Source organism: Gnatocerus cornutus, chromosome 9, assembly GCF_029298725.1.
Source record: "Gnatocerus cornutus isolate USDA-ARS CGAHR chromosome 9, icGnaCorn1.1, whole genome shotgun sequence".
Taxonomy (NCBI): domain Eukaryota; kingdom Metazoa; phylum Arthropoda; class Insecta; order Coleoptera; family Tenebrionidae; genus Gnatocerus; species Gnatocerus cornutus.
In genome coordinates this window covers 12,801,906-12,828,869 of record NC_142241.1, presented here as the reverse complement: position 1 = coordinate 12,828,869, position 26,964 = coordinate 12,801,906, and the positions used below count along the sequence as shown (strand labels likewise).

Genomic DNA, 26,964 nt, shown 5'->3' with positions numbered 1-26,964 from the left:
ATTCTCTTTAATTTTCCTCTATCTCCATTCTTATTGTGTTTTCAAGGTTTTCTAGAAATTTTTTAATTTTACAATTTTTCTTAGATTGTTTAATGGTCTGTTTTTAATTTTTGTTTATAAATAAATCTTTTTAAATTGTTTTTGGATCCGCTTTTATTTTCTTTACGTATTTAGATTCGGAATAGAGCGTCTAAATTCTCTTTTTTTCGGATCCCGTTTAGAGTCTTTAGATTTTCCATAACTTTATTTCAGCTTTTCCGTTCATTCTTCAAAATTTCTACGGCTTGTTTTTCGGTGTCTTTGTGCAAATTCTTTTTAAATTCTCTTTTAATTTGCCTTTCATTTTCTGTGCCTTAAACCCATTTCGTGCAGTTCGGTTATTAGAAAAACGAGTTTAATTTAACGAAAACGCAAATCCCCACATAATGCGCACCTCTGGAATCAAATGGGAATAATAATCATAACGAAATATTAAATTTTGCGCTTTTGCCGTCGTTTATGAAAAGAACCCATCCGCGTAACATCTGCTTAAACGTCCCAATAACTGCAGTTTTTGTGTTTGCCTGTTCGAAAGCTCCAGCGACAATGGCAATAGGATCCGTCGATATCAAAAGGATCAGCCGTGCGTTATTCGAGAAGATCCGAAAATTCCGTTGATTGGTCCGTAATAATGGAGCCACAATCGTTGAAACGTTAACAAAACAGCTGTCTGCTTGAAAAGCTCGCGAACGAAACGTGTTAAACGGAAAAGAAAAAAAGCGTCGGCTTATGGTAATTGCCGCAATTAAATTACACACAATCTTCCGGAAAAAATCATTAAGGCATTTATGACGTGTTATAAAGTTACGCTTGATACATTTATAAATGATAAATGAAATAGTTAACACGCGTCCCCACGACGATCTCGACAGACGTTCCTAATGGAAACCATTCATCATACTGAGTGATATTAAAAATCCTGTATGAATACGTACGGCCTCGACTCATTGATTAATTAAACGAAGATTTTCGTATGTTGGCGGCTTTTTTACCTAGATGCAATAACAAACAGTACGTCAAGTTTGACATGAGCTTCCAATTAATAAAAGGAGACCTTTCGGTTATGATAGCGATACAATTCGAGATTAAACCGGGAGATTCGTAAAAAGCCGATGGCTTTTTTTGTGTTTAGCGCGTGACATGACAGTGTGATTTAATCAAAGTCGGCCGAGTTGGGGCTGTATGAATTTAAACTGCCTTATTACTAAACTCCATATGTGCTATATTAGATTCTATTGTTGCGAACGAAGGACGAAGCAAGTAAAGCGTGCACTGCGCGAACTAATAATTTCGTTTTATGTTTTAAGGCGTGTTTCTGGGCCGGTTTTGAATAAGGCACCGGAAACTGATTCTTTTATTTCACGCGTAAAAAACAGATCTAATGATATTAATCGCACCTTTTCCAGACGCTCTGTATGCTGACAAATAGTCTTCGTCAACAAATTAATTGAAATTTACCTTCGATGCAAATTACCCTCAGAAATCATAATTAGACACCAGAGAAACTCGCTGCTCAATTAATATTCATTATTGCAACAAATAAGTAGATATTATTGTACGATTCGACAGAAAGCCTTTAAGCACAACAATAAATCAAGCCGCTTACAAACGCCTAAAACTGTAGAGCTCGTTTTGCCGGCTCTTATCGCATTAACTACATTTCTTATTGATTTCCTCGGATATAATCAAGGACAAGGGGAAAATATCAGAAAAGTCCATCTCGTATAAGTTTGCAACTTTGTCTCCATGGAAAACATTTTCTGAAAATATAATACCACCGTGAGCGGTGGTGAATTTATGAACTGAATTTCAAGTATTACAACCGAAAGTGGCTTTCATGCAGATTCTTGTTGAAATATTTGTAATAATTTTATGAGACGCTTAACTAACTTGGCTGTTTAAAAAATGTCTTTGATGTTGGGAGAAAACGAAAACACAAAGAAAATCATTTCATGGTAAATTTTCTTTTACGATCACCACTAATAACGAAATATTACAGCGCTTCAAGAAGTCAGTGCTAGTAAAAATACGATTTTAATTCTATCTATAAAACTATATTAAAACTATAACATTTCAGCGAGCGCTCTTTCTTTGATTTATTTTATCAATTACAACGATGTCATGTTTGTAATGAAATAAATGTATAATGAGGGGCAAATTAACTACCGGCAGTTATAAATAATTGTGTTTTACATTAAGCGGAATATTCTATTTGATTACTTCAACAAATTGAAATTCATATTTCAATTATTGCTTTTGTAAAAAAACAATACAATGCATTGTTACAGTCAGCATAACGTAGTTTCCAAATTAAGATATAATCGCAATTTAATGTTATTAAATTAAATTCAGGTAATTTGTGCTATTTTTCGTGCTAATTGAATTAAATTTTCCATGTTTGTATTTATTTATTTTAGCTTTTGCTACCGTTTTTAAATTGGATTTAGTGGATTTTTATGGAAAAACCCTGATAATATTAAAGTCGAATTTCAGCTCCCATTTTCAAAATGTTGCTTCACGACCATGAAATGATAAATCGCGCGACAGCCGTTGGACAAAGGTAAAACGTGCTAAGGTGAGCACGAAATAAAAATAAATCGTGGCTAATATTTTCAAAATACACTTAAATTGTTCCGATGTTAAATAAAGTATGAAGAAAAAATAACTCTTCAGTTTTGGCACAAATCCCAGAAGCAAATTTCACACCCTTTCATTAGCAAATTGATGTTATTTCAGAAAACAGCTTTCTTTATGTGTATTGAAATTCTTTCTAGTAAACATTTTAAATCAAACTGAAAATTGGATTGATACGAAAGCATGAAGAAGTAAGTGATCCAGTGGCGGTGTGTTGTTTCGGAGTCGGAGAACAAAGTTTCGTCCATAAATACTAAATTAATTTTAGAAGGTCAGACCTGATTTTATTAATCAAGTTAGAATCCGTTTTGCTCCAGAAAGTTACTAAAATGTTTCGGTTTGTTGAGTAGTGTCATAAGGGTAAGTTGAGGAGGGCATAAATGCAAATGCCCTTAATCCGAGTTTTTACGATAAATCCAAGAACCTGGTGTGATTATCGAGGATTTCCGTTTTAACACAGTGTTGAAATTAAAGTTGCCCTCTATAGGTTTACATTATGTAAATTCCATTGTTCCGGCCAAAAATGTATCATTCATAATTTCGTTTTATACCTTCGAAAGCGGTTTCCTTCCCTCTCCCGAACACGACAACGGTGTCGGCCCTTTTTATTTTTAAATCGATTCTTGTTTACGGAAGAAGTAGTATTCCGCCCCATCCACAAACCCGAATTTGTCCTCCTCCTTAGAATTCCGCCCCCAACACGCTTCCTCGACTTTTTGACCGTGTTCGGAACCGGCCTTGTCGAATTTAATGTCCTGAAATGGGAGGGTCGCCTTCGCGGTTGCCTTAAGGGGCCAAAGTAAAAAATGCGAAAAAGTTCCTCGATGGCCTCTACTCTTAATATTTGCGAAGTGGTGCGGTCGGGTTTTAATAAATAACGGCGGAAGAGCGTGAAATACGGTCAAATATTTGGGTTAATTAAATTCCACTACGAAAAAATTAATCCGCCATTAAATTATAAAGATTTCGGCGCGGCCTGGAGGTATAATTAAGAGGATAAAAAGTGGTACAAAACAGAAGGAGCTCATCTGAGAAGCGTAAAAATGTTTATGGTTTTTTAACCCGCGTTTAATGGCCGAGAATGAATTAACCAGGTGCAATATATCTCTTTAAGGCCCTCGTGGTTCCGTCCTACAACACTGATGCATTTTACATGAGCATGGCCGACAAGATTTCTACCTGAAAAATGCATATTTCAATTAAAACTTTTTAATATTGCAGCTTTCCGAATCGGACCTTCTTCACCCACCTTCGCGACCAAATGAATTATTGTTACGAGACCGAAAAGGACTAGAATTCTAGCCCACGACTTGAAATTTTATTTCGTTGTAAACACTTCCTTTCTCAGACGATGTGTCATGTGCAGAATCTATTTTAAGACATGTCAATCAACCGGTATTGGATATTCATTCAAAGGCACTAGAGGAAATCTATTTTTGAAAATAAAACTTTTAAACGGCAATAAAATCATGAGGGTTTTTTTCCGCGAAACGCGTTTAATTGGAGGATTTGTAATTTTCTTTGCACGGTTGAAATTACTTGGTCAATTTATTTGTTATTTTTTTCATATTTATCGTTAGAGACTAACGTACTTTTTGACCTTGGTTTTGTCAAAATGTCGTTATATTAAAAGAAAACAAAATTTTCAAAAATTTCTGTTTTCGCTATTTTCCTCACTGCAAATTCAAAAGTGCCTACAACATGACAATGTAAATTATTTGAGGATCTATTTATCTACGTAACAATTATAACAAATTATATAACAATTAAATAACTAAAACTTTAAATAATTTCCACGCCGAAATTTTGGGAAGCCTATAAAGTCTATTTCGGCATTAAAATCTCCAAATCGGCTATGTCAAGGATTCTTTTTTTGTGGAAATTGCTTGTCGAGTCTAAAGGTATTGGTGAGTCTTTAAAGTCAATAACATTTACAAATCCCAGTATCTAGAGAACTTTACGATCATTTCACTAACTGCTATTTTAGGTTTGCTGTAATTTTCGATTTTCTAACAAAAAAGAAAAGAAAAAAAATTTTATTTTGAATTTTTAACGTAAAACCGCATTTTATTTTCATGGTTTATTGGTTTTTAACACTTTTCTTTTATTTTATAAATATAATTGTAAATTTTCCAAAGCGAGAAACAAATAAATTTATTATTTTTCTTGGGGACAACTCACGCAAATGATATTTATATTCTTTAAAAGAAAGCCAAATTGCAACTATAATAACAAAAAAAAATCAGATAAATATGACTTTTCTAAAATTTTGTTACACAGTGTTATTAGCGTAGTCGCAAATGCCCTCTTGTTAAATATCGGCAAAAAGGAGCAGCTTTAATTACATGGAATTAAACAATTTAATGCTGGCAGCAAAAAGGTTACGGAACACATGTGCATCTTTCCACAGTTTCCGGCAGAGATCGAACAAGATAAAACGTGTACGCCCTTTAATTCTGTTTAATTCGAAAGAGTGAATCGCATGAGCGCTGAGCTTTCGCAGAAGCTCTAAAGCTTTCAATTCAGACATTCTGGAGAGTGAGCTTTTGTTCGAGATTATCGGCGGTCTAATTAATGACGAATCTGACGCTTTTTAAAGCTCTAACTCTGAGGAGCATGTAGGAATTGGAGCTTTTCATCAGCCTCCAATTTTGTTTGTTTACACATCACTAACCCCGATCTCCCAGAAACTCATCTCATTTGATATGATTAAGCTTTCACATGGAAGTCTCGGCGTTATTAAATTCCTTCCTAAAAATCGGACTCACCTCGGTTCCTTGTACTTTTAGTTTCATGTGATCTTCGCGCGTTGTTTTGCCGTCTTTCCGCTTTTTCCAGCAGTAGCCGTCGCGGCGATACCTCACTTTTTTCCTGCTGTACAACAGCATGGAACCGCTTTTCGGCCTGGAATAGGAAAATATGTTATGTTAACATCATAATATCGGTCCGACGTTAAGGGACACAAGAAAACAAATAACTCAAACAATGTTTATTTTTCATTTTGTTTTCAATTTTGCTAGACAAATACGTAAGAAACTTGCGAAAATATGCAGTGCACACAACTGGACCATGTAATCACTGTACCGAGTCGGAGGCACATTTAAATAATAAATGCGATTTTATTTCACACTTGACAGGACTCGCGTCAACACAACGCAAATAGAATAGAAAGAAAATTGTTACAGTCGATTTTAAATAGAAGAATTCGCGAGCTAGACACTCTTTCTCGGAGCTGATCGTTTTACTTGACGCGGCGCTTCCGCTTTATTAACTTCAACGTTTTCCTACTTGAGTAATGTCATAAAAATCGCAGACTTATTTTTACCTAAATAGGATCCACGGGAAAGTCACTAGAATTTTATATCTGAATCCTGAAAGAACTCATTCGACTACGAAAATCGCGATATACAAAGAAAAAGGAAACGAGAATTGATATTTGACAATGACAAAAATTACAATTTTCATTTTTCCACGTTATCAACAGGCAAGGCAGTCTTTGTTGGGAGTTAAAATAAAAACTGCAAGTTTTTCGTCTGATATTCAAGTGAAAACCTTTAAAGTTATTTTAATTAAAATAACTAACTGAAATTTATCTAAAGTCTCTTTGAAACTTGTTGAAACAACAAAACTAAAAAATGGAATCGACTGTATTCAAACAAGTTAATAAAAATAAAAAATAGCTAAACGAATTAATTCGCCTTTATAAGCGTGAAAGAAAAACATTTTATCTTTTATAAATCTGCCCCGTTTTGAATACGTACTAATGAAGTTGGTTGTTTTTTTTATTACAATAAAACGCGTTTCGCTCACACGGGAAAGTTTATGAAAATGGGTCATAATTAAAATCATACAACCGGGATATTAAATTTTGTTGAAAGTGGTATTCTTTAATAAGAGACTAATTTTTTCGGCATAAAACTTTGAGAAGTGTGGTAATAAACCGATCATAATTAAACTTGTTTTAATTAATCCGAACAATCCATAAAGAACAAACTTACATTGCATTAAAATTGTAATTACAAGTTGATCGCAATTAAAATCGAAAAGCGTTGCCTCTAAATCCTCAACTTTACTGCAGACACGAGCAGAACTAAATGCAATGCTGAGTTTCAAACGAATTAGATTCAGGAGTTTTTTTTTTGAAATTTTAATCAGTGTGGAAAAACTTGGTCCATTGTGTAAGTAAGGACAGTTGGTATGAGTAAGAGAAGTAATTTTCTTCCTTCTGTCTAAAACTCAAATCAAGATTCCGATTGTTTATCGAATTAGAAACACGGAAAACATTACAGCGGTTGCAGTTTGTGTGCACATTCTATTTTTACGATAAAACTTTGGATTTAATTGTGCTCGTGCTTAGGAAACGTATTTAGAACGGTGATAAAAATGCTACAATAGCGATTCTAAAAATAATCGTCGAATTGAAATGCTAAAATATAAATTGGAAGTTTGGAAGGGTCCGCGAGTTTTATTTTAGGAGTTATTAAAAAATCTGAACGAACCTGATCTTGACCTCCTTGCTCTGCCATTCTGCGTGCCGATCGAAACTGATAAGGATGGCTGCGATTTCCTGTAAAGAAGAAAACGGTTTAATTAACAATATACAGACATGAAGGAAAGATCTGAACCAGACAACCGATCGATTTATTTACCTGAATGGAGACAGCTGAACTGAAAACATTCAATTTCTCCTGTGAGGGATCAATCTCTTAAAAGCGCTCGTGTACAAGCATTGAAATTTTAAGTACTTCTTAACATCAAAGTGTGTACAAATCCAATTTATTACCGTAACGGAAATATGGCCTCAGTAGATAGAAGCGCTCGGAATCAAAGAAATTGCTTGAAAAAACTACTGTCTTGTTGAAAGTGTACGAAAAAAATTATGGTTATTGAGCTTCTTGGACGCGTTCCAGTTTGTTTTTTCTTTTAACCTACGATGCATAAATCTTTCTTTATGGCAGTTCCAATTTTTCTAATTTGCGCCTCGGAAAAGTCAAGTTCAAATTCTAAACCGCAATTATTTTACAAGCTGATGTCTTCTTTTAGGAGCGATATTGGCTCGGGCTTTCCGAACTTCGGACGTTAAGATATGATAAAGCCTTCGGGAATTAGAATTTAAAATGAATGCGATCGGACTAAACAGATAGGAAGTTTCAGGATTTAAAAGTAGCAACAAGAGTTTGTGTGTTGCTAAACAATCAGCAAGATTTATAATAACGACCATAATAAATACTATTTTTGGACGTTTTCCAATAGTTATTCGTGTCGTTGATCTATTATCGTGGTATTTTTTGTTTTGATTCTCAGTTTTTTCACGTGTTTGGCCGTTAATGAGTCACTTTTATTAGAATGCTGCGGTGATATTGATTTCAGATGGTAGTTCATCAAAAATTTTAATTCATGGCGGATTTGATATGTTATTTGGATAAAAAACACATTTTTCATTTAATCAGGATCCGCCTGATTAAAAAACAATTTCGTGTTTTGATGGTGGCGTAAATTTCCAGGACCATGTTTTTTATGTATGAGTGGAATTTGGCAGTGAAATTGCGGAGTAAATTAGCATTTCCAGTTAACTTTGAATTTCTGAAATTATCACGGAGCGAAGTTTGTATTGAAACGGAGAACGCAATAAAGAGCGTAATTAATAAAGAAATTTGAGGAATTTTAATGCCGTTAAGAAACAATCCGGAAAATTAACCGGAAAATGTAGGAAAGAAACGCGCAGATATTATAACACACATTTAACCTTCGTTCTGCGTTGCATAAATTTATATTAAAGCTGAGTGCAGTGTTTGAACAAAAATGTTATTAAAATAGACGAGCGGATTTATGGCGACAGATGCACGTCCGTAATTTTAATACGAAATTATTATCGAAAGCGTGCTAATGCTGTGCAGTTTTGTCGTTGAATTTGGGCAAGTCTATGGAATCTTTAATTAGCATTTCGTGCTTTCGTGATTAATACGGCCCCATGTCGCGCTTATTCCCCATATATCTTGGTCGGGAAAGTCCCTGTCGTCCTTCTTGCAGAATATTTCCCCTTTGTTTTTGCCCACTTCTTATACTCGCACTTATCTTCTAGAAATGCAAATTAATAGCGTTGTCAACGCTGCTAGTTTACGATCCCTTCATCGGAATTAATTCGGACGCTCCGTAATCAGCGGAGCTAATTCCAGGACTGAGATTAAAATTTCGGGAAAACACCGCGTATAAAGTCAAACCAGATTATCCTCGATAAGAGAGGCATGTTTAGAAGTAAAACAACTCGTGGCTAACCTTGACGAATGTTAAACTTTCTTTTGGGGCCATTTCTCTTTCCTTGGTAATTTCATTCTGTCATTTAGGGTCTCTGAGGGTGTATTTCATGCGCTGGCCTCCGTGTTGTTATTAAAATGGATGAGTCAACAACAGAGTAAATGTATAAAAGTGCACGATGCACACACACTTTTTAATACGAGTTAAATTGCTCGATTTCAAAAGGTTGCTGCCACAGTCAGCCATGCAAAGTTAAAGTCTGTTTGTGAGCGGGCATTACTACAAGCTCCAATCAAACATTAATTTAATTCACATATAAAGTGGAATCACTGGATAATATCTGGCTCTGGAGCGCCATCAAACTAAGAAGATAACTGTTCGTCTCGGCCTAACTGGGAACAAAGCTGCCATAAGCAGTTTCTCCAGTACAGAGGGATTTTCTTTCTAATGTCATATATTTTTACATAAAAGCTCGGCGCTTTTCAGCTAGTTCGCTATAACATTTATATGAATAAAATTATGATTTGTCTTTTCAAAGGATTTATGTTTTACCCTTGTCAAAACTATTTCGACAATATTGAAATTATCGCAGAGGATATGATGAAAGTCAGTTATTTTTTCATGTTGGTTTTATGTGTCTTCGGGGATTATTTTACATGTTATTTCATGGTTACGTATTTTTAAACAAACAGAAGAATGTTTATTAACTCGGACGCCCCCGAAGGAAATTCAGACGAGCCCCAGATAAACAGGAATGTTTTGAAATCTCCAATTTTATGGTTCTTTTTTAAATATTTTCACGGAACTGTTGAGCAGATAAGAGATCTTCGTTTATTTAGACCGCATCTAGGAAAATCTCCCGATGGCATCATTCATGGAGGTTCGGTTAACACAATTGACTTTTCTTATCGTTTCAGGTAATCTATATAAAAGCCATTCCACTCCTGAATTTCCCCAATGTTTATATTACCTTAATATTACGTTTTCCATTTATGTTACACTTTTATGCAGTTTTCCTATTGGTTTTAGTACCTTTATTATTTCTGTTCGCGACCTACTTTTGCGATTTATGCACTAAAGGCTCAAACATTAGCATACCGAGGAAAACAACGACAAATTTAATTACCCCCGCTATTTTTTTTCTCCGAGAAAATTAAAAAAGACGAGATATTAACATGACGTAGGCAACACGGAAATTAAATTAGGCACATTTCCCGTAATAAATTATTCAACGAAAGAAATTCCTTTCAGCAAGAAGACATAGACGTATCCATCTGTTTAATGTGCTGGATACGCACGGAATTCCAATTTTTCATAAATTATCATGAAGACAACAGTTTGAAATGTTTTGAATATTTCGCGCAAAGTGCGAGCGGGGATATTAAGACCTTATTAATTTATCGTGGAAACTTTGGAAAATATTTCAATCATCTGAAGACGTACTGTCTGTTGTGTTACAATTGCGTGCCTCGTAAAAATATCACGCATAATTCATTTTTACCAACAGTTGGTAGTACTGCGTGTTGGCGTGTGTGGGTCAGCAGAGAACATTAATAAATCATGTTGGTAAAACTGGTGTTTTAATTAAAATTGAAGAAATATCATTGGCCGGGTAGGTTCTTGAAATTATTGTTCGTAAACTTTAATTGTATTCCAGATAATTTATGAACTTGCGAGTTAACATCTCTTGTTTATTGTTCTTTTCAGATTGTGCCATCGTAAAGATGTATAACTACACTTTTCCTGAAATACTAATGACCGTATAAAGTTATATTGTGCTTTAATGACTCGTCATAAAGAATTTCAGCGATCTGATTACTTTTTGAAAAGAAGGTGAAAAATTGTGGGGAGATTTTTGATGACAGTGGTTCCGCACGTGAAACGGCAATAAATAAAACCCTCATAGTTTGCCGTTGACTTGAGTGATAATTAAATAATTTATTTAAAGTTTGTCGTTGATACATGCAAATTAATGTTGTTATGAATTATGAAATTTCATATTGTAATAAATTCAAGTCAGGCATTCGCAGTGAGTCTTTGTTGAGAGTGTTATCGAAATATGAAACACCACACAATAACGTCTATCTTAACCTAAATATAGAAGTCTACAATAAATTTGCATTGCAAAACTGTAATTAACTGTAAAATAAATCTACCTATGCATATTCATCGGTGGCAGAAATGAGGAAACACAGAGATCGATTAAAATGTTATAGTTATTCCCAGCACCCTCGTTAACCTCCCTCTGACCCAATAGTTAATCTTTAAATTTGTTTTGGTCAGGAAAAAATCGAGTTCGGTCCTGATGTCGCAATAAATATTACCGAGCCCGAGAGCAGCCCCTGAAATCGAACACGATTTATTACTTCATCGATTTCGAATTATATTCCTCCTATTTCGTGTTTTAATCGCTCGGTCACTTTTTCAAATTCAAATTTCATCGAATCAATAAACGAAAGCTAAACACACGACACCCTGACCCATCCATTTAACGCAAATCGAAGATTTTTTACTGTTCCACTATCTTAATCAGAGCGGAGTCTACATCATTTTCTCTCAACAGACACATTTCGTTTAAGGTGCTTACGTATTCATAGTATGTACTTGGTTTTAACTACATTTCAAGTTGTAAAGTCTATCTTTAGTAATTCCAAAACCCACGCTGTGTACAGAATCTACAGAGTGGCCCATTTTGTTTGATGGAAAGGGAATGTTCTCGTGTCTTAACTCTACTTCCAAATTTATAACTTCAATATTTAACTTTGACATTAAAATTATTCGGTATGTTTAGACTTTCTCTGGATCCAGTAGGCAGGAATGCAAATTACTGCATTTATTTCTGTTACCACACTGTATATTTATGTAAATTCAACAGTAAACATTTTATCGTTTAACTACTGGATAAAACTGGCGCTTTTAGTTTGGACGGAAATTATGTCTATTCAAAACATTAACCTTTGAAGTGCAAAAAATCGGAAGTTAAAATTTACAAACAGCTCTATACGGCATTTTTCCTGCAGAGAATTTACCGAAAATCAGCAGGAGAGTTGATTTTTTTAGATTTTCTATATTTTCCTAGGATGTACAAACTATTGAATTTTCTATTTAGCTCTTGTATTTTCAAGAATTTCTATATTTTATTAGGATTTTCTTAGAGTCTCTAGTTCGTCTTATATTATCATTCTTTTCAGGTTTAATAAAATTGTTCATAAATGCTCAAAATTTTCAGATTTTCCTCAAGTTTTGTTGACATTTTTAAATACTTTTCTTGGATTTCATATATATTTTCTCAAAATGATTTTTTTGAATTTTTTTTATATTTATTTATTTTATTAGAATTTTCTTAGAGTCTCTAGTTCGTTTTAGATTATCATTCTTTTCAGGTTTAATCAAATTGTTCATAAATGCTCAAAATTTTTAGATTTTCCTCAAGTTTTGTTGACATTTTTAGATACTTTTCTTGGATTTCACATATATTTTCTCACAATGATTTTTTTGGAATTTTTATTAGATCCTCTTGAGTCTGCTAATTTTGCCTTAGAATTATTTCGTTTTAGATCCTTCTTAGACTTACTTTAATCTCTGAACATTTTTTATATTTATCCTAAATTCGAATTAGAGCCTCTAAATTTTCTAAAGATTGTTCTTAAATTCTGTTCACATTTTTAAATACTTTTTTTGGATTACACACTCATTATTTCTTAACAGTGCTTAACTTCTCTCAGAATTTTTATTACATTCTCTTGAGTGTCTGTTGATTTTTCCTTAGAATTAATTTGCTTTAAAACTTTCCCAAATTTTCTTCAATCTCTCTGAATTTTCTTTATATCTTTCGTAAATTCAGATAAATTTTCTTTGAATTTGTTTTCAAATTCTCTTTGGATTTTCCATAAATCCTGTTTATACCTCATTTTTCCTGCAGTAAATTTACCGAATGACAAAGAAGCAATTTTAGAAAGGAGCAGGATTTCAAGACGATAAGTTAGCAACCTGTACTTGATACACGTGAATTTTGAATAATAGATGGCTCCACTAGCACCTGTCAAGTTTCTTAATAATCGCAAAGTATAATCATCAAAAACATGAAGTTATAATGAAATACCTGCAAATTTACAATTTAATAAAAATGACCGATGTTGTTTTGACATTCTGCAGGAATTGTAGGAGCTTAAAAAAATCAGTACTGATTGGCGTGTACAAAAAATGTCTACAAGAAAAATGAGGTTTAGAATAAAATCGAAAAATCTGCCATTGCTACGTATGATTTCCAATTCAAAAGGCTAAAAATTTCATACAAAATTGATAAAGATCAACGTGCTGGAATTTTTCGAACTAAATGGAGAAAAATTGTATTGTTTAAATTTTGATCAGGCCTGTTGAAATATTCACGAGAACTGACACTACACGAAAATCATTTAAATTTATTAGCAGATATTTCTATTCTAGTTTCGGCTTTTTGTTAGTGACATTTTCACATTAAAGACATTTTAAATTAAATAACTCCGAACGGTCGACAGGGCAAAGGGGAGGACGCGAAGAGCTTTTGAAGCATTGAAATCGTTGGCTAGTAAAAATTTAAATTTAAAAAGATGCACAGGAGCTTTGTGGAGGCGTCAAAGTAACGTCAGTATTACTGATCGTGTACCAGATGAATTGGTGGCAGTTAAAACCGTTGAATTTAGCGGACAATCTGTCTTCTTCTCCCTTTTCGCGGCAAAGTTAGAAAGATTTTTAATTTTTGCGTCGAGGGTGTGTAACCCGACTCTCAAGTCTCTTGTTGGTCGTAATTAATTCCGGTCTGAAACGAGAACGAGTGTTGTGGTTTTGAAAATTTGGTTAAATAGCAGTCAAGAGAATTAAAAAAAGTGTTTTTGTTGGGCAATTAAAATTTAAAATCCAATTCAAGTTTCCCACAAGTAGCTTCCTTACGTAATAGAGGTAGTCTGGTTGTAATTATTTGAGTCGAAAGACATTACCTCTCCTTTGTCTCTGTACAAAATGCACTTTTCATTATCTTCCAACGCCCGTTGGCGACTATCAACAAAAGGTCTTTTTTAAAGTAGAAAACGTTGGAAAGGAGCCTCACGTAGACCTTGAGATAATTGAAAAATGAAACAAAGTGTATTGCATTGAAAATGATTTAGTGCGCAGTCTGTTATTACATTCTGCGAGAGTCTGTACGAGTTTAATTGATAAATACTCGTACGTGACGTTAAATGTAATTTTGTAATTTTATTTCCAACTTAAATAATAGCTTCGAGATTTCGCTGGAAATTATTTCCGCGTCAAATGTGTTATGATTTAAACATCTCTTCTGCTCCGAGTGTCGTCATGAATCATACGAATTTTTCTATCGTGAACCACACAACGAGAATACATTCGAAGGATAAGCTTATTAAGGAATCCTAAACAAAGCTTTTTCATTTCACGCCGTGCGAAATCTAAAGTAAGCCGCTTACTTTTCCGGACAAAAGAGCCGGAAAGAAAACAACCCACTACGCTGTTAACTGTTACTGAACAAACGATCTGATTACGGACAAAATGAACTCCAAAGTGGATATCAGGGCCGAACATAAATCTGCTAATTTATTGGCCTAAGCACCGGATACGGCCATAATTTTAGATTCGCTCGTTAAATATAAATAAATACCGGACACTACGCGCACGTTATTTTTTAAACGCCCGTAAATACTCCACGGTAATTTCTATTATCCCTTATTTATTGCAAAGGAATTTTCTAATCGCTATTGATAGCGCTGTTACGATGTTCGACCATTTTTAAATTTAACGGTTATATCCCTATAAAAACCCTAAATAAATATAGCAATGTGTAATTACATCGCTTATTAGCTTCGCTCGGTCCACAGGTCTCATTGCTAATTGTTCAGTGGCAATCTTCTTTTATTAATGTTCCTATTTTATGGAACAATTAGAGAGCATTGTAAGCTACAAACTTAATATAAAATCGCTAAAGAGGTTTAAAGTAATAGTTTGATAACAGAGGAGTCGTTAAAGCTGCATTCTTTCTAATTGTCTCCGGGAGAATTACACAGGAAATGGTGGATGCGCCGGGAAAGACAATGCAAATTTTTTTTAATTTCATGCTTCACAATAACTTGTAGTTTTGACAGTTTTAGTGCTACAGGTATGAAATTTGGGGAAGTTACTATTATTGTGTCCTGTATTCACTCCACCAAATTGGAAAATTATAGAGCCAAAGACACACATTTTAGAAATTTTTATTTAAAAACCAAGCAAAAATTTCCGACATCCTTCACTAAAATTCGTAAACTTGGTAATTTTAGTGCTACAGCTATGAAATTTGGGGAATTTACTATTATTGTGTGTTGTATTAACTCCACTAAATTGGAAAATTGTAGAGCCAAAGACACACATTTTAGAAAATTTTCCTTTGGAGGCCAAGCAACAGTGTCCGACATCCTTCATTAAAATTCGTAAATTTGGTAATTTTAGTGCTGCAGCTATGAAATTTGGGGGCTTTACTACTATTGTGTCTTGAATTAACTCCACCAAATTGGAAAATTGTGGAGCCAAAGACGCAAATTTTAGAAATTTTTCCTTTGGAGACCAATCAAAAATTTCCGGCATCCTTCACTAAAACTCGTAAATTTGGTAATTTTAATCCTACAGCTATGAAATTTGGGGAATTTACTATTATTGTGTCTTGTGTTAACTCCACCAAATTGGAAAATTGTAGCGCCAAAGACACACATTTTGGAAAATTTTCCCTTAGAGACCAAGCTAAAATGTCTGACATCCTTCACTAAAATTTTTTCGAAGTGGTAGTGTTAACATGCAGGTAAAAATTTGTAAGTGAATAATTTTTTTATTTTCTTATAACTTTTCGTAAATTTGGAACTCAATTTCCTCCTCTTCGACTTTCTTCATATCTGTCCGCTGCTGACCACTAATTTCGCCACCACTTTTCGCCGTCCCAACTTCGCATAAACCTCGTTTTTTCACTAAAACTTCCGAAACTCGCGATATTGGAGCTTTACGACCGTCGAGATAATTGCATGTACAAAAAATTTCACGGTGATCGCCTTGGAGCAAAAATGTGTATGATTTATGCTTAAAGTTTGACAAAGGTCGGACTGAATAAATCAAATCATTTATTCTCATTGAATTTATTTCAAGAGTAGTCCCAAACAAAATTACACAGTAAACTAAATTTATTAGGACAAGGGCTGAACCTTTCGTTCTAGCGTAAGCCCAGTCTAAGGCTTAATATTTGCAATAATTCTATGTGATAACGGGTCAATGAATGTGGCCCCACCGACTTGGTTTTGCTAGAACATTACACGCTTTCTCGGCGATGAAACAGAGCCGGATTAAGGAGATGATTAATAGTTTACCGATAGATACTAAAATCGGAGACGTACGGTGCAAGTACACAATGAAATAAGTTTTTTTAACGTCAAAGCCGGTCCTGTCGGAGCGGAGAAACCCCAAGGACCGCTAGCTGGGCTATAATCTCCGTTATTATCTAGAAGCCCTGTTTCGGTTTAATTGAAATTATTTTAATTATGCTTAATGAAGGGTAAAAGATGCAATGTTTTTGTGAAACCGCGCAAACGATCCGTTTTTATGAGGCCATGAATGGTAAAAATGAAAAAGTACAGCGCTGAATGAGTCTCGTTGCAATATTTCATGTTGTTTGGCTACGTATTATAGTATCGAATTTTTATTTGTAGTTTTACAACTCGATGGCACAATTGGCAGCGGAATGAAATAAATATAAATAAAACTCGACGTTCTTAACTCGATACACACGACACTCATACATATTTATACAATTCCGATAATCCCAATTGCTTCCAGATCAAAACAGTCCGTAGTTTAACTTTGCGGATTTCGTCCGGGAGTTGATATATTACACACAGTCATTTGCATGCCCGCTGTCAGATTTCCGTAATTGAATAATTCCAAGGGTTATGCAATTTACCTTTCCCGCAGACTTTTTTCTTTATTCTAGAAGAGACTAAGTCTTTTGTCCTTGAAACGGGCTTTCATTTCCTGAAAGCTTGCAAGCTTCACCGTTTCCTGTGCAATATATTATTTTTTTTTTGTATTCGTATTTCCGTTTCGCAATAGATGGGAAGGATGGCAATCATCTGGCCAGGCAGAAACATACTGAGTGGAACGAAAAAACTACATAAAATAAAAACAAATAAATAATAATTTAACGACAGATTGACCTAAATTATTGTCACAGCAGTCGATGATTTATCGGCGAGTTTTCCACGGATGCAGAAATAGAAAAAAAAATTGTACAGTCCGTCTGTACTCAATTATTGAAAAAAGCAAATAATTAAATTGTGTGCTTGTTAATTTCGTCTGACTGAAGCGATAAAATTAGATCAGCGGCTTCAACGTGATCACCGCGAGCATCGATTTTTCAAAAATTTATATTTTCGCTCGTTGAAATACAAATGTCACAGCACATTATTTATTGATTCGATAATTAAAACAAAGCGGAATTAATTCCAACAAGCGCTGCTATGAAATGACCTTTACCTTAATAAATGAATAAGTATCTGCAAGTTCCGCTGTGGTCTCTGAAGTAGCTCGTCGTCGGCTTTTTTTTGAAAAACTCACGCTTTAGCGATTATATAAACGATAATTTTGGGATTAGTCTAGAAGTTGGTAAAACACATCGCCATACATATTCATGATCCTTCTCGAACTTATCTGGAGGAATTGTCGTCCTTTGTGACTGAAACCGGCAAACGCTATCTTTGAAAATTAATGTTTACTTGACTACTGGAAACTATAAACCTTTAAAATGGGAAGAAAATGTTAAAATCGCCACATTTACATCACATAAGTAATCGTGGATGGATAGTTTGCATTAAGTAAGCGCCCCGCAAAAACCTCTCGCAGAAAACGGTCTAATTGCTTTGGGGTTGAATTTGCATGGATACCCGGCAAAAACTCCCGAAATCAATATTTTCCTCGTGTATTAAGAAAATGTGGAATATCCGCAAGTTTACCCAACTGTATAATGTAAAAATCACTCCATCTCACGACGTTTTTAATCAATACGCTTTTGTTTGTGGAGAATTGAAAAACGGCGTTCTATCCGCGAAAAAAATTGATAATGAGCTCGCTTTGGTGGCATCGCCGCTATAATTTATCGTCGTTTTCGCCCAGTTCTTATCGGAGGTTTTGTTTGCCTCGAGAAACTTTCTAGTTTTGCATTAAAAAGTGTATTTAAAGCGCCCCAACAGGGTTGAAAGTGGCCGGAACGAATAAAATTCGAATCACATCCCTATTAAAGCGATATATTTTTGGTTGTTGCATTCGCCGGGGCATTCACATGGAAAGATAAATAATGATGTATTGTTTGCGGAGGCAGCCTGGAAAGAGTTTCGACCCTGTATTACGGATGTATCCCTCTTTATCTACCCCCCATAAATTCCACAATAAACTATATTAAATTTCGTCTAATTTATTTGCAGCTGAATTAATTCCATTCTTAAGTAATTACAGCACGAGTTATTTATTTGTTTTTAAAAGCAAAACCCGAGCGGTTTGGTTAATTCGTACGACTTGTACCGGTTGAAGAACAGAAAAACAAATAAATAAATAAAACGCGATGCTGAGGATTCCGAAAGCTCGTTCTCTTGGGTGTCACAATCAGCAATCGGATTTTCACCGGGGACCTGGACTTGATTCACTCTCTGCTTTGTTACACTAAAAAAGCTACACGAACAACTTACTAAAAACTCAGATCAAAGCAATCTCTAATTGTTACCCGACTCTAAGAGAAAACATTCATTCTCTTTTTAACATCCATGTCCGGCGCATCCGGCGCTCAAATAAACCGACAAACGATTTCTTTTATTCACATTTATTGTAATTTTTCAATTAGTCCAACTCCTGCTGAAAGTAACTTAATAAAAGAAAACGAACTTAATCTCGATCAATGCTTCAAACTCATCAAATCCATCAGTCAGCGCTCGGTGGTGAACAAGCGTGTAAACGTACGTACAGGATCATTGTGTTATGTTGACACAGCCGTAACGGCAGTAACTGTAACTGTTATGGGATAACAGATAAACGAGACATTCCCTTTATCAAACAAGGACATCGGTTACATTACTAATGCAAATCGGCGCGCGGACACGCCGCTCCATGTTTGCCCTTGTTGAGTAGATTATTGTCCGTCAGGACAAGGCGCCCCCACGGGGGGTCGAACGCTCGGCATTCGAACTCAACTAGCGCAACACATAAACACCATCGATACGTACAACATGTGAGCGATGGCATTTAAAGGCCACAATCGCAACAAGGATAATACGGACATGTGAGAATGTTAACAATGTTGGATGATGGAGGGTGGCAACACTGACCTAATATTTTCACTTAAATGTAAAAATAAATGTGTGGGTATTTTTAGCAAGTTGGAAGCTTGAAAATGAAAGTGGACGTTGAATAATGGGGGCGTTAAATGGACGGTGATTAGGCGAAAATTAGTGGGGATATCGTAAACATCTGAGGGATTAATTAAATGACATTTAGATAATCAATGCTAAAGCTATGCGGGTGCAAACTTGCCCTTAAACAATCCAATAAAGTTTACAATAATTATGCGAACTATATGAACGTATTTGGTGGCTGTTTCAAAAGAATATGTAAAAATGGTGGATGCGCCAAGTTTGCAAACTGTTTAAAGTACAATAAGCAATAAAGCAACAATAGAGGTGTAGTAAACTCTTAACGAGTGGTGTCGATAATCTGCACCCTCATAAAACAAATTTGAGCTAGGGAAATACTTAGCATTAAAACATTTTAAAAATAAAAATCAACTATCAAAAACTTTAATCAGTCATAACGCAATTATTTGTTACTGTTTGTGAATTCCTAGCCCAGATTTAGAATCTGCGTAAAATTCTGCGCAAAATGAGCCCAAATAACGTAAGTTTGCTCCAAAGATAAGCAAGATATCGACCTCAGAAATTTGACATACTTTTAGTCATGAAATTTTATCGACGAAAATTCTCGATTTTCGGAAAATTTAAGAACGTTTTCTTAGTTAAAAAATCGCGAGAAAAATGATGGCAAAAACAGTTTCTTTCGATCTGTCGTGGTTTCCGAGATATTGAGCACAGATTGTTTCGAACGTTCAAAAATTTAGCCCTCTGGCGACTACCCAACCATTCAAACGGCCATAACTCAATTATTTGTTGACGTACGTTAAACATTCGCCCAGTTTTGAATTTTTCGTGAAGTTTTGCGTTAAATAAGCCTTCACAAATAACCGAGACATTGACCAAAACCTTATTTCAAAAGGTCATTTTGGAGTAGTTTTCAAAGAATTTTTCAAAAAACATCGAATTTTTGCTATTTGAGAACGAATTCTTAAGAAAAAACGCCCGAGGAAAACGATAGCGCAAACCGTTTCTTTTGATCAGTTGTAGTTTCGAAGATATCAAGTTTTAAACATTTGCAAAATGTAAATCCATAACTTTAAACGGTCATAACTCAGGTATTTGCTGTCGTACTTGGATTTTGAACCCCGATTTGGAATCTGCGTGAAATTCTACGTAAAATGAGCTCTAATAACGCAAGTTAGTTCTAAAAATAAGCGAGAAATCGAGCGAAAAAAGTTTACATAGTGCCAACTCGCAAAACAGTGCTTCAAGTGATCTCTCTTAAAACATCAGAAATAACTGAAGAATAATAAAAGCACTTCACTCGAATTTGTTGATTTTTATGGTTATTTGAGTAAGTGATAGAAATAAAGGAAATAGTGCAAGAAGTAAAAATTTGACGTATTAAACTCAAACATATTTGAGTTTCTAAAGCCCTCAGAGATATCAAATATTCTGAAATGGACCATATTTTTAAACTTAATTTTTACTGCCAAATTAAATAATAATAGTTTTAGCTTTAACCATTGAAAACGCCTAAACTAAACCAAATATTTTGTTTCTACGCTTATCATTCGCACCAAAAAATTTCAAATCATATCCACGCCAGATACGCCGGCACGATTTTAAAAACACAGCTTTGTTTGCAGTTAGCGAGCGAATTTTTCCGTCCATATTTAACAAAGTTTGTTTTACATTACGATGCATTTGAATTCAGCAGGGAAGAAAAGTCAAATTTTTACGTGATTAGTTTGGAGTCAACGAGGTCACTTTCTGATTAATGACCGCGTCTTGACAAACTTCTAGTAACCATCTAGTTATCGATGGAAAATTAACGCATGTCGTGTCGAAATTATTTTCCCAGTTGACACTCTCACGGTCATTCAAAATGACGTAGCGAGAAAATCATGGATAACTAGAGGGGAAATGTAAATGAACACCCGATATGTAATCAATTAGATGTGAGACGTAGTGTACAGCAGATATAGTTCATTGTTAACGATTGTTCTTGAACATGAATGTTATTGTATATTTGTGATCTCAGCAGCAACCATAAAACCGTAAAGCAAAGAAAGCGTTCATAAAATGCTCGCCTGACACACAAAGTTCCGCCCCACATAAGAATAATTTACGTGATCATTAATTGTGGTTTCTACAAGCAGGCTGACACTGTTAGAGAAAGATTTATTGAATTTCTGATTGATCATAAATCGTCTGAAAAGTATCCTGTTACTAAACGTTGATATTTTATTACCTGTAATGACTTTATTCATAAAGCTATTGATTAGTCATAAATTGGGAGTTTTGCTCGCGTTATGAGATTTTTTTGAACAGTTCGCTATTTATTTTCCTTTTATCGGTCTATATCGGTAACGGTGCTAATAAGTTCCGTTTGATGGGGCGGTGATGTGGTGAAGGTTATGTAACGTAATCAAGATCGCCTTCTGATCGATACTTTGACCTTTGAGTCGGGTTTTTGGTTGCTGATGGAACGTAACGCTAATGATGCACGTGGAGCTTCCAAAAGACATTTTCATTTGAGATGAAACAATTACTGTATTGTTCTGTTTGCGTTTTCCTATTCTGACGTATTACCATAAAATTTCCGCACAGACAAGGTGTGAAAGGCGGATGGATTTATAAGAGGCTTAGCGAGTAATGTATTGGGGAAGTTGTCTATTTCTGTCATCCCTCTTCGATTGCTAAGGGTTGTAAATGCACGGAAAATGAACCTCACGTAACAAGGATATACAGTGACGTCAACGGCGAAAGTGCTGAGTAGTCAAACAAGCGAAATAACGAACTCGTAATTAAAACAGTTCCAAGTAAAATGTTCTTTTCCAGTCTTTAATTATCACCTTGTTGACGTTCCTTAAAAACTACACAAAGACTTCAAAGTGTTACTGTAAAATCTCCACGCGCAAAAAACAACGACTGACAAAAAATCACTTTCGAAATCTTCAGGTGGAAATCTTTCCGTCGTCTCGGCTAAGCGCTTTCCGTTTCCGAATGCGTTTGATTTGCGGCGAAGCATCAGACAGACGGAACGACAAAGTGACGTGAAATTTGTAAAAGTGACGGTCTGAAATCGGAAATATGCGTATGACAAATACATGTCACAAAGGACACCCTTTAGCGAAGCTTTGTGCTGCACACGTTCCACAACCCGAGGGACGAGTCGCATGTTTGGGACCTTCCACCTCTCACCACAACCGGGATGACATTCCAATCTGAAATTCAGAATTGGGGGCACATTCACGCAGGATTGCCGCCACCGCACACATACATATACACTCTGGATGATGGTAGTTCACCCCTACATGGGAACACACGCAGCTGGAATAATACCGGATGAAAGCTGGATATGGGGCCGATAAAAAATGTTTTTTGTATAAGGGCTTATGGATGATGTGTTTCCGGAAACCTCTTCGACGAATTCCCGATTTTAATTGGAATCAAAACACGACTGTTTTCCTTACTGCGTGAACGGAGAAAGGTGCGAAATTTATTTATAACATTGGGCACTTTTGGTTTTCATTTTCCACGTGCGCCCTTGGAATTTCCCACTCCCACGTCGCACAGTGGACAACTTACATGCTTCTGGTTGAACAAAAATCATAGCGTCTAAACGGCTTGACATAATTTGTTGAAATTATTTTTACCTGCTTAATTTGATTTTAAGAAAAAAAAATTGAAATTGAAAATTGAAAAAAAATTAGAAAAAAATACATAACATATAAATTCTAATGGAGGAGTTATTTTTCAAAACTCAATAAATTCATTTCATAAATTTAGAAAAAACGATAATTTGTTCAATTTTCTTCAAATTTACTTCAATTTTTTTGGCATAAGAAGGTAACACAATGTTTTAGCAAGAGGCTTTTCACTGAATAAAATATACACATTGTTACCCAAAATAATCTCAAATTCACATCAAACCCACTGTCAGTCAAAATTGGATTTATTGAGTTTTAAAAAATAACCCCCCAATTAATATAAGTATTAAGATGATCACAATTTTTAGAGTTTTTAAATTTGTCATCAAAAATTCTCGAAAAAACAAAATTAAAATATGTATATGTATATACAGGTGGCTCAAAATGGTTTTCTCAAAACCTACAAATGATAAGAATTTAAAAATCTAGGGCTTAACTCACATATTTAATAAGAACGCCCCTTATATTACTGCATTTTTTAAAATTGAACATTAAAAATTGCAAATTGTAAATCTTTATTTATCTAAAAAAAAATTGCATAACAAAAAAGATTTATTTCAAATTTTCGTTAACAGGTGATAAAAAAGGTGAAATTTTGTTGCCAAGGCAAGTAAACTATCACCTTTTTAAAATTTGATTTAAAACTTTAAAATATTTAAAAAAGTGCATTTTAAAAATATTTGTTTACGCTTTAGTACTAAAGATATTTCAAATATTGTTCTATGAGATGAAAGCTCAGATCATAAACTTTCCAACCATGTAATGTTGTTATGTATGTGCTAACTGATCAGCAAAAAACAAGCGGTGAAACTGCTCGCAATTTTGTGCATAAACTCCGCAATAAATTCATGCGATTTTAGTGAATTTAACGGCCTATAATTTTTAAATGACTTGGTGAAATTAAACAATATGTGGAGCCTAACTAGAACTGGTATTTGTCTTAAATACAGCTTGATAAAAAATGTCGATTTTTCGATTTTCGTTCAACCTCACTGTGCGTCGTCCTCGGGCGGAATTGCGTGAACCGTCCATATGTCGTATGACATTTATCCAAATTCATCCCTAAATAACAAGGCCTCCAATTCTCCCTTTTCCTTGAACCTCTCAAATAAGCGGAAACGTGGCTAGTCTGTGTGTGCATATGCGTGTAATAAATGCGAAATAAACGATATTCATTATTTAGGGACAGCAGATTAGTTTACACTGGACTGTTTACAGCCAGGAAGCCTTGCTCTGGAAGCACTAACTACCCCGGTAAATATACGAATTTATAGAACTGTTTGCTGCTGGCTAGCTCGCCGCCCAAATAAATTTGGATACAAGGTGAGATGATAAATTATGCAATGCCATGCACGAGACGACAACTTGGTCAAAGGGTCGAGGTTTTCCCTCCTCGAACTGAAAACGGGACTACTAATTGCCTGGAAATTCGTATCGTACCGATTGATAAATTTTCGGCGTTAATTTCCCGGATTTCGCCGGGGACATAAAAACATCATAAAACCAGTTCTCTCCACTTTTCCGCTGTGAATCCGGATCATTTTGTACCGGATTCGGGGCGTTCGAACTGTCGACAATATAGGGGATAATGCGATAAGTAGACAAACAAAAGGAAAGTCGCTGACCGGACGTCGTGTCTCAGGAAACTATAACAAGGATCGCCTGCCGAACCCTAAGGGAATGGGATGAAGGACGTAAGGATCGCTTCAAGCTTGACGCTGATGTCCCAAGGGGTGATCCAAGGACTTAATATGATGACTAGGTGAGAGAAAATGAAGACATTCAGAAAATTCCACGAAGAATGGGGGAAGACGAACAAAAAAATTAGTTCATTATTAAACGGATCTCTCTATGGTCTAAGCATATTTTATGATAGTTCAGGAACAATTTTGTTCTTGTTGCCTGTTGGAGATTATAAAAACGATGATGCTACAAGGAAAATGTGAGAACTTTCTGCACGAGATGACTCTCTTGTCGCCTAATTCAATACCGAGAACACATAAATTGCAATTATCGTATGGTGTGTGCTTGTCGGATGCCCGGATAGTGCGAAGAAAACGCTTCGGCCTACAATAAAATACAGATAAGGAGGCAACGATTTCGGAAAGGGCCTTCTGTAATTTATACGTTATCTATTTTCTGGCAAATTTACATTGTTGATGCTCCACATCGATCCGCCCCCATTTGTATTGAACGAATATCGTGTTGATTAAGCCAAGTTTGCTCCAAGACGAAAATTTACATTTGTATTAAATTAAATATCGTTTTCCTCGACAAAAAACGTGATTATCAACGCAATTTACTGTTTCATTAAAGTCGGCACATTCAAAATTTTCCACGCTAATTTAGATGCTTATTACAAAGAGGCCTACAGCATTACCTCGAAATTGCTACGCCTAAATTAATTTCTGCATCAACAAACGCTTTAGAGTTTACTAATTAGAACACGCTAGGTGTAGTGTTCCGTTCACAATACCTGAAGAAATGCCTTTCGACGCCACCAGCGCTACCAAAAATTCGAAAATTACGCAAGCATAGGCTAGTTGGGCTAAAGAGAATCTCACATCACAGTTAAATTATTTGAGTTTGAATAATCAGAGTCTTAAAAATCGAAGGACATAAACTAGGTGGTCCTTAGAAATCGGTAAATCATTTTTGTTTTATAGTATAAGAAATAAGAAATCTCAAATTAAAATCTAAGACCAAATTTCGTAGTTGTAGCACAACAATTACATAAATTACGAATTTTAGGAAGAGCACGGCAATTTTTACTTGGCTTTGAAAATAAACATTTCTACAATTTGTGTTTTTTGATCTACAATTTTGCAATTTTGAACAATTAATAAACTGTTCAAAAGAACTAACTTCCCCAAATTGCGTAGTTGTAGCACAAAAATTACGAATTTTAGCAAAAGATGTCGGCGATTTTTTTTTGTCTTTCAACATCAGAATTTCTAAAATCTGTGTTTTTTTATCTACAATTTTGCAATTTTGTCCAATTAATAAACTATTGAGAAGGACTAATTTCATCAAATTTCGTAGCTGCAGCACAAAAATTACAGAAATTACGAATTTTGGGAAAAGATCTCGGCGATTTTTGCTTTAACTAAGTGGTCCTCGGAAATCGGTAAATCACGCTGTTTTCGTGGATCTAGTTTTTCCGTGGCCATCTTTGTTTTATAGTATAACAAATAATAAATCCCAAAAGCCACGAAAAAGCGAGGTCCACGAAAAAAGCGAGATTTACTGATATCCAAGGACCAGCTAATTATCTGATAATTTGCGAGTGTGAATATTCGAGAATTTTGGACTTTGGGACACGATGAGAATCCAAAAAACTTCAGAATCTGAAATCCCCCAAATGTTTGGGACCGTAAAAAAATTAGAAATTCGTAATAACAAGTTTGCATTGATATTTCGTTAGTTTGTCTCGATATGGCAAGGGTACCAACTCATTTTATATTCTGAAGCCTCTTAGCCCCGTTTTTATGAGGTAATGAAAAATGAAAGGTACAAAGCAAATATATGCTAAAAATCTACAATACCAACAAAGTGAAAAATAACTGAATCCATTATAACAGAAATATGCAATGTATTAGTGCGTTTATCACCTAAGAAGTCATTAATAAAACACGCGTAAGTTTCGCGGTGTGTTATTTCTCCCGCTGCGTTTCCTTTTCCAACAAGTAAAATATAGTACCTATTGTGTTAAAACAATATTTCCATGGAGTTATGACGATTTCATTTCCCATATCTCACGAAAATAGCGAAATATTTTGCTTCCAAAGAGAAATTAATTCTGTCATCAATATCTCTAGCTGCTTTATATTCGCATCTGCATAGTTTTTTAATATTTTACGGCATTTTATAAATGGTGGGAGGCAGATAATTTACGGTTGGTTGACATTGGGTTGTTTTAGTCC

The 26,964-nt window shown here is 35.0% G+C and overlaps 1 protein-coding gene across 10 annotated transcripts in view; it reads right to left on the bottom strand.

The window, feature by feature from the left end:
- Positions 1-26,964, bottom strand: part of Camta (Calmodulin-binding transcription activator) — a 157,132-nt gene that overhangs the window by 18,976 nt on the left and 111,192 nt on the right. For all 10 annotated transcript variants that reach the window (XM_088046461.1, XM_088046464.1, XM_088046466.1 and 7 more), the window contains 2 exons: positions 7,173-7,240; positions 5,442-5,577 (listed from right to left, as the gene is read on the bottom strand). In XM_088046461.1, coding sequence (XP_087902587.1) covers positions 5,442-5,577; positions 7,173-7,240 — 204 coding nt within the window. The remainder of the gene's footprint in view (positions 1-5,441; positions 5,578-7,172; positions 7,241-26,964) is intronic.